The sequence below is a fragment of the Gymnodraco acuticeps genome, unplaced genomic scaffold (genome assembly GCF_902827175.1).
Source record: "Gymnodraco acuticeps unplaced genomic scaffold, fGymAcu1.1, whole genome shotgun sequence".
In the NCBI taxonomy this organism is placed as follows: domain Eukaryota; kingdom Metazoa; phylum Chordata; class Actinopteri; order Perciformes; family Bathydraconidae; genus Gymnodraco; species Gymnodraco acuticeps.
The window spans coordinates 3,609,210-3,621,695 of NW_022991064.1; the positions used below are offsets into that span (position 1 = coordinate 3,609,210).

A 12,486-nucleotide genomic window follows, 5' to 3' on the forward strand; every position below is an offset into this window, starting at 1 on the left:
CTTCAACACTGTCACCCACCCTATAAAGCCACCATACAACATTTTCGTCAATCCCTTAAACTAAACAAGTACTATCCCTTTTAAATAAATATCCAACAGCTTTTAGGAGTGTATTCTTCATCATGTTATTTACCTGAATACATGCTCAACAGTTAATAGCCTCATGGCATGTTGCTGTGAACAACACACCTCCTCAGCAACCAAAGCACCAAGGCTTCAAGCTAATCAATAAGAAATAGCCCATTGTGAGTCAAAGACACGCTACGGTTCATGTTCTTCCCTTTCAGACAGACCCCTGTCTTTGTGGGGGAGTTTATTCAGCACTGATACAAATGGGCCTCCCACACAAAACACTGTGAGGCTTGATGCCGGGAGAAATGTACATGTCTGTTTCCCTGTGTGTTTTTACGTTTGGATTTGTAATAAAGCTACAGTATTGCATTTGGTACAAAGCCATGCTTCTTTCTCTGCTCTTGCTTCACCTGACCTGGACAAACCCAGGTGGAAAAGACTCATCAGGGAGCGGGCCACTAAGAGCTTTTTAATTTTGGAATGATTTTAAGCAACGTGTTTTTCTTTGATATACTTTGTTTCTGCTACATGTTCTAAGTGAGTAGGCGGATATGCCACAAAGCTGATTAATTGCCATCGCTTTCTATGTTCTCAAAATAACCTTCTTGTATTTGTGTGTTTAGCTGGTTGTCTCTAGGTTTTAATTTTGCTGCCTTTATTCAAAGTTGTTTTGATCATGTCAAGTTTATAAAGCTTTTCATCTAGTTTGTGTTGCTGGTAGATCTTATGCCTGCTAATTGAGTGTGGCCTCTTGCAGTGAGGCCCAATAATGAGAAGGGTCTGCTAACTAGCCCATTGCAATCTGTGTCCTAGAAAACATATATACATATGCATTATAAATATACATGTATTTTAACTGTTCAAAGAGTTTCATTCGCTGCTTCTGTCACAGAAGCTGGATGTTGTTCCCATGACAACAAGAAAACAGGAGAACATAATCTCACGCTTACACACACCCACACCACCATGCACACACATTATACATAATTGTTAACAAACACACACTCACACACGCCTCAAATCACTTTCAATTTCCTCTTCCATTCTCTGTAGTAGTTATTTGAAAAAACACAATTGCGCGTGACACTAATGTGTGAATCTGTGAAGGTCAATTATCACCTCATTCTCATTCTGCTCACATCTGACAGCCGAGCTCTTTGAGTTACGGAAAACTCAACCAATGCCGAACAGCCAAAGTTGATTACATGCTGCCGTGTATTTGCACCTAAATCGCAGCAGAAATCAGCGAAAATGACACTTTCTGGACTCTGCGACCAATAGCATCAAAAGGGGGTGGGGGTAATGCAATCATGGATGTGTAAAATGTATGAGATCATCCAGGACAACCGTGGTGATGGGTGTTAGTGAGTGCGTATTCATGAACATTGGGTCCCCTCTGAGCAGTGTATATTAAATAAACCCAGAGTGGAACAGTGATCCTTAGGTCAGGTCATGACCGTCCCAGCAGGACTATTCCATCTATCACGAGCGGCAGCTGATCCATCAGCCGCACTTCAACTCATACTTTAGCCTTTCAACTCGGACCCTAACTGCCCCCCAGGAAGGCTCAAGTGTCAGCTGGAGAACAGAAAAAAAATGTATGGGCTGCATGGATCCCGCTCAAATGGATGAGAATGTTTTTCTCTGCATATTGCATTTCCACACTGAATTAGATTGAGAATTGATGCATTAGCAATATGTGTGTAAATTAAATCAAAGGTATTAAGATTGTGAGGAAAACAAATTATTTAGATTGGCAACCACGTCTTCAAATGCAAAATGTAATCTTTTCCACTAATGTACTTTATTCACATGGTTGCAGCAAATTTGCACAAAAAAGTAGTCTTAGATAGCAATGGTTGAGTCTGTTTGCTCCTGAATATGATTGATAGTAAAACACAAATAAAATATGAAATGGTCCAAATTTGAGATGCAAGACAACAGATTGCTAACATGAACAAAGTCTCTGTGGGTTTGCAAACTTCTAACATGACATTGCATCGATGGATAATTATATCCATGTATTGTGGTTGAACTGGCAACGACAGCAACATCATGGCTGTCTATCCCCTGTTTCAAGTCTTCATGGTAAAACTCTCTTCTACTTGAAGCCTTATATTTACCGCACAGATGTTGTGAATCTTGTCAGGAAGGCAAGAAAAGTATTTCTGAAAATGTCAAAAGGTGGCTTTGAGGGTTTTACATGTATGGATTTAGAGTCAAAGTAAAGAGCAACATAATAGCTTCTACTTGTTTCAATAAAACAGACTTCCTGCTTTTGTGAATTTGTAGGCGTCTAGACTGACACTTTCGTAAAATTGAATTTCACAAAAACTCTTCTAAATGGGGCTGTTATTGTACTATCAATTATGCTTTAGATTCTAAAATGGTTACTTACAAGTATAGAAAAGCAGGCCACACACAAGCACCCACACACACACACACACACACACACACACACATACCATGTATACATCACTTCAGGGGACATTACATTGACTTACATGCATTTCCTGGAGACTTATCCTAACCTTAACCATAACCAACACATGCCTAACCCTAACCCTTAACCTTACCCTTACCCTTACCCTTACCCTAAACCTAACCAAGTCTTCACCCTAAAATTAATGATTCCCCTCATGGGGACCTCCAATTTGTCCCCATAAGGGAGGCGAGTCCCCACACGTGACTATGTAAACAGATGTAGGTCCCCACAAGTATAGTAATGCTAGGCCACACACACACACACACACACACACACACACACACACACACACACACACACACACACACACACACACACACACACTCCACATGATGACACTGCCTATTTCCGAGAAAAAGACCACTGACAGATTTCCTATACATCGAGCAGAGAGGGGAGCTGTACAGGGAAAGAAGAAAGACAAGGACAAGATACCTCCTGCCGGGCATCTAATCTTCAATCTCTGGGATCACTGATATCTGATAAGAACATTGTAAATCAGGAAGCTAGAGAAACCCCTGCCTGAGCTCCGTGTCTGTACAAGACTGACATCTACATCTGTCTATCCCATTGTTGGGATTTACAGTAGCCGGAGCGAATCCCTATGCCTGCTAACGGGAAGAGGAGAATCTGAATCAAGATTGAGACTTCTCCGACATAGCTTTTCTCCCACACATAGCTCAGGGAATGTATGTGGATATTTGTTTTACCTTTAGTGAGAGATGTATTGAACATGTATGTTCTCTTCCTGATATGTCTTGGCTTGCAGCAAAGTACATATTTACATTTGGGAGCAGCTGCTACAACCACACCTTTCTACTGTCTTCTACTGGGAGATGTGGGTAGGAAACCCCTACATCTCCTCGAGCAAGGCACTTTGCCATAACTCCTCCATCAACCCCCCATTGCCTTAATGGAGCTGAGCTGCTAAAATGTGAACAGTACAGCTCACAGGCGTGTGTGTGAATGGAAGCACAGGCACTGCCAGAAAACAGCTAGATTTATATTCCCTGGATAAGTAAAGCAGCCAAAATATACATTTATTAATTTAACGCTACACTCGGGGACATGCTGAAAGTGATATTTGAAGGAAACAAGTATTTGTTTTCGCCAGGTTTCTCTTTGCCTCTGTCAAATTTGAACTATTGACTTTGCAGCGAGAGCCACCAGATGAATGAATGTCTTGGTTTGAATGTGTATGCATCATATTGGAATACTTAATCAAACTATTTCACAACGGCAATACCATCAAGCTTGATAGTTTAATAGATGATAGAGGCAATAGAATTGTATTGAAAATGAATTGGATTTTCCTCATCATCTCATTAAGTGCCACTTTAATCAAGAAATTCGGCAAACGCCCATCTGGCTATGAGCTCATAAGGTGTAATGGCCCGGTTTGTGTTGGGAGTGTGTGTGTGTGTGTGTGTGTGTGTGTGTGTGTGTGTGTGTGTGTGTGTGTGTGTGTGTGTGTGTGTGTGTGTGTGTGTGTGTGTGTGTGTGTGTGTGTGTGTGTGTGTGTGTGTGTGTGTGTGTGTGTGTGTGTGTGTGTGTGTGTGTGTGTGTGTGTGTGTGTGTGTGTGTGTGTTAGGCTGCTAGTACGCATTTCAGATTTTATTTTTGGGGGATTCTGCATGAATTTGTGACTGAGTTTGTGTGAGTCACTGTGTGGCTGTGATCGGTGTGACGAAGCACAGTGACAGAGCTCTGGCCATCTGGAGAGACGTGACAGTGTGAATCACCAGAGAGGAGGATGGAGGCAGAAAGGGGGAGGAGAGAAGGAGAAGGTGTGAGGGAGAGACAGAGAGAGAGATGAGGGTGATACATCAGCTGGCAGGTGAAATAAGGGAGCTGATAATGACGGAGAAATGTCATCCTGTAAAAGCTGGACAGACTCACATCCTTTCTCTCAGTGGCCCTTTTTTTAGCTAATGACCTGCTTGTCAACACTTTAGTCTAATCATCCTAGTGAATAGGGGATGGCAGATCAAACACACACAAGCTTACTTACACGCTGTTAGTTATTGAAATAGGAGCCTGCTTGATGCCTGATAAGAAAATGAGAGTTTTAAATAGATAATTTACTAAAGAAAGGAGATCAACCAGCACTCAAAAGGCGCAGAAACATAGGGCTTGGATTATCGCTCAGCTGGTGTAAGCTTATCACCCCTCTACTCCAACACTCGTCTCCCCTCTCTGCCTCTCGTTTCCTCTCACAGTGGATTCAGTCCTGCTGTTTATCCCTCCCAGTGCCACCTCTTCATGATTTCCATCTTTATCTTGACCAATACTTTACTTCCCACTCCAAACCATTTGTATCCTCTTTGGCTCAAGCAGGAAACCTGGCAATTCACTTATACTCATTTGTATTCTCAGACATTTCTCCGTTTTGAGTAAATATATAACTTCATCTGTTGTTCAGCTCTAATTCCTCCCTTTATTGCTCAACAGTGAATGTAGAGAGCAGATGGGATGCAACAGAGTGTGCAGGTAGTGGAGGATTTGAGGTTGAGAATATAAACAGACAGGCGGGAGATGAATGAGAAGCAAAGGGAATCGAGATGCCCAAATATTCATGATCAAACACATATGGGAAGACATATTGGGTTTGCTGAACTACTGGGAGTCAATACAAAATGTTCCGCCCTGTGATTGGGAATATGTTCATAAGAACCCTGAAACATCTCTAGTTTAGTTTCCGCACATCTTAGCCAACAATTATCAAGTAGGCAACACAGGGCGTCCATGTTGATTTACCAAACACCAAGGCTAATTCCTTGCATGTGAAGTTTCTGATACAACATGGGGCTTGGCATCAACATGAATGTGCACGATGCTGAGGATTTCCAGCAAATATGAGACACTGCATGCTAAGGGTTGAACTACAGATGACTTCATTATCAAGCAATCTGTCAACTGTTTTTCATGTGAGCAAATAAAATGTAAGAATCTGGTTTAAACGTCAATTTACTGAAGTTAACAAATTGCTGGTTTAGTCCAACCGACATTTGAAAGATATTTAGTTTGTCATGAAACAAAGATAAACAGCACATCTGCACATTTGAGAACTCTGAACTAGGTCATGTTTTTTTTGACTCCATCAACATGCTAGCACTAATTAATATGTCAATTAGATAGTCTATGAATGTGACAGCGATTTATCTCAACGCTTTAAATGTAGAACAGTTAACTAATCCAGTGCAAACTCAAGGAGCAAAACATTATCATATGATCTTGACAAATAGTGGTCTGAAGTCTGTGTCTAATTGAGGGAAAGAAGCCATGAAAACATTGGAGACATCCCTATTTACAGAGCCAGCTAGCCCTCCACTGAGGAGCAGCTGGTTCTGGGGCTGTTGGCTGGAGGAGCTGACCGTGGTTCTGAAGAGAACTTCAGCTGAGCTCAAACTCAGCTGTCCATGGTGCTCAAATCCTATCTCTTCGGTGAGTTTCTGATGAAAGTCTTCCACTCAATTACTAGTCATTTTATCTGATGTCACATGACCATTCCTGTAGGCTTCTAATAGTGTAAGAGAAAGTCATATTAAACTAAAATATTCTACGCCCATTTCTCATGAAGTATATATTAGTTATAGGTTTTTGGCCTTTTTGATGTGCTCGAAGGTCTTAAAAATGAATTTCCTTTATAATTTGTGGATCTTGAACGACTTTTTTGTCAATTAATTATTGCCTCGAAAATCATAAATCCCCCCCCACCCTATTTTTTCAGTAGGAAAAATTCATGACGTCATGAATTTTCATGACGGTGCGAATACAAACAAATGTCATGAAGTAAAAAAGATAAAAAAGGAAAGGGGCATCGAGACCTCCAGTCTTCATAACATTACTGCAAGTTGCATCATGAGTAGAATAAAGGATAGCTCGTGGAAGAGAGGAGAGGACAACGAAGCGTGATCTTGCGTATAAATGGACATGCTGAGCTACTGTCTTATGCGCCGCTGACGGATGATCTAATACTGGTGGAGCTGGCGTGGAGAGCCGGAACACGCACGAGATAGGCAAGACACGTCATCCTCAATCTGCCTCCTCCATCCTCCTCTCCCCCCATCCTCTCCTCGTGTGCGATTAGATGAATGGAGGTTTATTACCGTTTATTGAGTGACGGGTCCACTGGGACAGTTGGTTTAAATCCCATGGAGACACTGCTCTCTTCAATATCTCTGTTTAAAAAAACCGTTCGCACATCTCTATCTCTGGGGCCCTTGGGAATGATAAATGGGTTAACAGGAAACGTGCGTAAAGTGAGTTGACAAATGAAGTATTAAAGCATTATTATCTGACGACACGTCAAACACAGCCTGGAAATGAGCAGCCTTTCCATTTGGACATCATGTATCTGTTGTACACTGTTGGTCATTAATTGGCAAGGCTTGCTTCGGTTTGATGTAGTACGTGGGCAGAGAAATGCCACGATCCCCAGGTCCTCTCCTCCCTCCCCACTCCGCCTCTCAGCATAGCGTGAGGCTCTGGTGCCGCTCAATGGGAGGATGGGGCTATTGCTGGTGGCTGCAGCTGCACCGAGGGACGCGCCAGACCACCTCCACGCAGGCGTGTGGTATTCAAACATATTTATTGACACAATTTAAAGTAAATGTTGTTACAGACGGTAAGATAGATGGTCCAACTTTTCCCGTTCTTTGTAAATATGTGCAATAAGTTAGAGTCGCTTTACTGGCTCCAGGAGTAGACGAAAACGGCCAGCGAGTGGGCAATAAAAAAAGCTCCCCGGACGCGAATAAAACAAGAAGCCTCCTACGAATATAGCCGCAATGAGATTTACTCCACATGAAAGTCGAGGAAGATTTGTCAGTATCATTGGGCACTCAGCTGTATGTGTGATAAACCCACAACTCACCAGAAACCATCTGGGTGGTTGATAACACGAGTTTGGTCACAAGTGGGTGACAAGTGGGAGATATTTGGTGGGAGACTTGAGGGATGACGTTTCTGTAGAATAGTAATTATCAAGCTCAAAGCACACTTATGCAGCATGACACCTGATGTGCTTCAGTTATGTTGAAAAGGTGCCAAGTTTCCACTCACTCGTGGATCATGTGCTGTATAACCAAAAGGTATGAGTGGGCGAACACGGAGCCATGACTCACGGTCAAATTCATATTGTGGCCATGGCAGTATTCTCGTCTTTTGCTAAAAATAGTGCCCATTCTGTGGTGTGGAGCCAAGACAGTGATAAAACGGTTGGATTGATTTTCTAAAGGACCTGCTCTGGGATGGCAAAAATGATTTCGGTTCTCCCCCCGAAATGCATAGGCTCTAAATAACGCCACAGGGCTTTTGTTATTAATTTCCACGGAAAGAATAAAGTAAAATCCATGGATCAGTTGCTGAGCCTCTCCTTTCAGAAACACATTATGTTTTGAAGACGTGAAAGTAAATTAATAGTAATGATAATCTGTTGAATGCCCAGCTCCGGTTGCAAGATTTCCATTTGCAATTAATCAAGTGCAGAAAACCCAGTCAGTTAATTAGGCCTGCCCCCACCAGACACACACACACACACACACCACACACACACACACACACACACACACACACACACACACACACACACACACACACACACACAACACACACACACACACACACACACACACACACACACACACACACACACACACACACACACGCGCACACACACACACACACGCACACACACACACACACACACACACACACACATACACACACCACACACACACACACACACACACACACACGCGCGCGCACCCATACACAGACACCCACACAGAAAGACTGAGGGGGATCGAACTACACACAACATGCTTTTTAAAAATCGTTTAAAATTGCTGGGAATAAGAGGGAACAAACAGGAAGAAGAACAACACACACACACACACACACACACACACACACACACACACACACACACACACACACACACACACACACACACACACACACACACACACACTCGAAAGAAGACACACACACACCCACACTACAGGACTCTGAACAGCATGATAATCAGCAGCCTGCTTGACCACATCAACTGATGTCCTCATGCCAGGCCAACGTTCATCCGTACCATTACACAACCTCATGTATAGGAAGCAGCTATCACACATGATGCTTATCAAATCATGAAAGAAGCTCATCCAATCCCCCTTTATTTCCTTTAAAACATTCATGTAATGAAACGCATCAACAGAGTCAGAGGTTCAGTAATTCCAGAGGATCCACTGTCACAAAAATAGCTCCCCAACCATGCAGCTCTTCTCTATTAATAACTTTTGTCTTTAGAACGGAGACATTAGGACAGCAAGGTTGCTCCTAAATGCGCCTTTAGGATGTAAGTATGTATGTGTGTGTTGCTGATTTGCATTCAGTCCGGGGATCGTGGAGGGTGGGCGGAGGAGTGGGGTAAGCCTGCTGCATTTTGCATGTGTTCAGCTGTATAGACGGGGACTTACCCTTTACTGAGGCGGCCAGTAGCCCCATATATAGGAACAGCACCCGGCTCCAATGGTGCACCTGCACTCCCGACTTCATTATAGCAAAAATCCGTATTCCGTCCGCTTTCCTGTATGCGCATTCCGGTCTCCTCACAAGTCCCGGTGCTACCTCCCGGTTTGTAGTCATGTCAGGGGCTGTTTCTCGGGTCTGGCAGGCACGATAGTTCTCAGATGGTCAAAAAGAGGAGATTCACTCGGTGTCGGTGCTGAGAAAAATCCCAATGCATGGAGGAGGCTCGGATCTCGCAGCTGGACTGAACCATGTCATGCGGGGACCGAGGGGTTCAGAGTCTCTATCTGAGAAGATAGATTTCAAACCTAAAGGGGGAGAAAAGGAGGGAAGGCAAACCAAGGGGGATACGTGATTCAAGTGGTCACTGATCTACCCAACACGCGTAAAAAAGATCCCGACAATCCCACGTCCGCTCCACATATGAAATTACCAAGCACAGGTAGAAAAAAACCCAGGAGATCCCTCCTTCAGTTTTCCCCGCAGTACTTATGTGTCCTTCTCTTTATTTTATCTCCATTTAACAACATTTGCGGTGCCGATATTCCACATTTAAACTCATCATTAGACCGAGATTAAAATGAACGAAACGACGAATGATGGAGAGCCAAAGAGGGTATCCGGATCCAAGAGAAAATCGCCTCGTTTTAGAAGTTCTCCAGCGTTGTAGTGTAGTCAGTGATCTGACTATAGAGAGGAATATGCAGTGTGTATTCCCAGTATTGCGGCGCTTGGCCACAGCTTCGTCTCAGGACTGTGCGACGCCAAGAATCAGACTGCAGACCTGCTCGATCTCTGCGCGCCTCTCTCTCTCTCTCTCCCCCTCTTTCTCACCCTCCCTTTCTCTCTCCATCTCACCCTCCCTCTCTCTCCCACTCTCAGTAGCATCTAGAATTAGATATTACCACGTTTTCAAAAATAATGTTGAGCTCTAATTTGCTCCATTTATTTTTAAAATAAAGGCAAACAAACATTTATACAGAGCTACAATAGTTGTGTAATGAAGAAGGTGAGTCACAGCTTCTTCAAACAATGCAATACAAGACTTACAAAAAACATGTATACAAAAAAAAATATTGCAAGCTCAGGAGGTTAGCAGTCGTATGGCCTGAGGCACAACACTGTCCCTGAGTCTGGTGGTTGCCTGATGCTGCTGCTGATATACTAGATTAGATATATTTAAATCCAGAAGATAAAAAAACAAATGTAATTAAAAAAATCATAATATTAATAGTTATTATAATAAATGACCTCCACCGTGTTCCAATTTGTTATGGTAAGATTTAGGGGTCCAAAACGAGGCCATTGTCTCCATCCATTAAAAACAATCATGGGGTTGCCCGGCAGTTTAACATAGATGTCCACTTCCTGCTCACTTAACGTGAAATTGATGCTTAACAGGCTGGAACCCTCGACAGTAAATTTGAATGTCATTTCCACTTTTGCTTATGACCGTTATAATTAGTTTTCCACAATGCTCCGTGCATGGAAACAGTCGGGATAATGAAATGCACGTTGGCCTTCAACCCTAAGATGGAGTCATAAATAGTCCTCCCCACATTAAATTAAACTTTGCCAACAGTGGGGTGCTCATGTTCCTCCTCGACATGTCGTTCTGCAACACAGATTCAATTTCTGGATACATTCGTGTGTGTTACTAAATGATTTACGATGGTAAACAATATGAGGGGCCAATGTGTGTGTGTGTGTGTGTGTGTGTGTGTGTGTGTGTGTGTGTGTGTGTGTGTGTGTGTGTGTGTGTGTGTGTGTGTGTGTGTGTGTGTGTGTGTGTGTGTGTGTGTGTGTGTGTGTGTGTGTGTGTGTGCGTGTGTGTGTGTGTGTGTAGGTAAGGTGTGCAGCATTATCGCACACATCTAACCCATATTCTCAGAATCACTCAGATAGGTTCATTATTAGAGATCATATACTAACACACTATAAGATAAAGGAATGGACTGATTCATCTCAAATTCTTAGCGGTTGCTATGACAGCATGAAAAGAATGCATCAAAGAATGTTTCCTTTCAAAAAGACGGTTAAAAACAAACAATTGGACGCTTTAGGAAAACTGACAAAGATCATGGACAAGCTCATGTGTGCGAGGACCAGAGAGAACAATATGCTATCATATCATCCACGCATGTTCGCGAGTGCACTTGGACCTTTTCCGCGCTCCACCTGGATTCATCCCCACGTGCCACGTGACAACTTTGATCGTGTCTGTGAAATCATCTGGAAAAGAGCAAAGGAGGGTCAAAGTTCACCTGAGATACAGCTGGATAAAACCTTCAAGGCTCGAGACATCACACAGAGTCACCGGTAAGGCTGAGCTGGTCACAGCCTGGGGACCACCAGCACCCCCATTATGCATAACTGGTTACACACACAAATCAACACAAAACAGTCATATGTCGTTTTTTTTGTTTTTACAATAGATGTGTCTCTATTATCTGCTACATTACCTTTACATGAGTACACAGTGTTTGGTTAAATTATGCACATCCATGTGTATCATATTGTATTTAAAGTGGTAATCTCATGTAAGACACAATCTACACAATTGTGGCTGGGCTCATGACCCACTAATGAAAATGTTGCAATATGTATAGCCTATAGTTGCAGTATTACAAATCATCACTTAAGATGCCATTTCCCTTTGTTGTGTATGAATTGTATGTTGTATGGTGAGTGTGGTTTTATTTGCCTGTGCCAATGACTAAAAGTATATTGATTTAGGAAAATGCCATTGGTATACTATCCCATTTAAGTCTTTATCAAGACTTAATAAGTAGTAAAAGCATTATTATTTTGTATTTCTTAGTAATGCTTAATATATACGCAATTGATAGGAAGAAGTTCTTTGTAGTAGACGTTTATAAATGTGGGTAAGACATGAATATATGCTTACTCAAACAAGCAGCAATGTCTGCGCTAACGAGAGGTGCAAAGTCATAGTGTCATGATTTCTTTCTCTAGCCATACTTTTAATGTTAAATTGTTAAGAAAAACGTTATATTACATTTTATACTTTTGACCTGTAGTTTGGTTATAAGCCATGCCTACACAGTAATTTTAGAAGACTATACATTAATGCTTGAATTGGATGGGCTTATATAAAATGACCTGATGGTAGTATGGATGATAAGTTAAGGCCTATTTCTAACCCTGATCTCAACATCACAGTGTAGGGCTGCTGTGCGGTCACAGACCCTCTGTATAATGTTAATGTACACCATCTGCTCAGCGGCCGCCCGGAGCTTTCATGTCGTCTCCGTTATCATAAGCATCCCGTGTCCCAACGGACCGTCTGTTACGCATCGCTGCTCGACAGCCAACAGGATGGTGACTAAAGAGTAGCCTCATTCAAAAGTGATGGTTTGAAGCAGGTGACACACCACACATAA

The 12,486-nt window shown here is 42.5% G+C and overlaps 1 protein-coding gene across 1 annotated transcript in view; it reads right to left on the reverse strand.

Annotated features, from left to right (window-relative positions):
• The window catches only part of csmd2 (CUB and Sushi multiple domains 2), a 281,630-nt gene extending 272,431 nt beyond the window's left edge, over window positions 1–9,199 (reverse strand). Inside the window, 1 exon segment of the mRNA XM_034236672.1 lies at window positions 9,031–9,199. Within this exon segment, the coding sequence (XP_034092563.1) occupies window positions 9,031–9,199 (169 nt within the window).
• Between the last annotated feature and the right edge of the window lie 3,287 nt (window positions 9,200–12,486).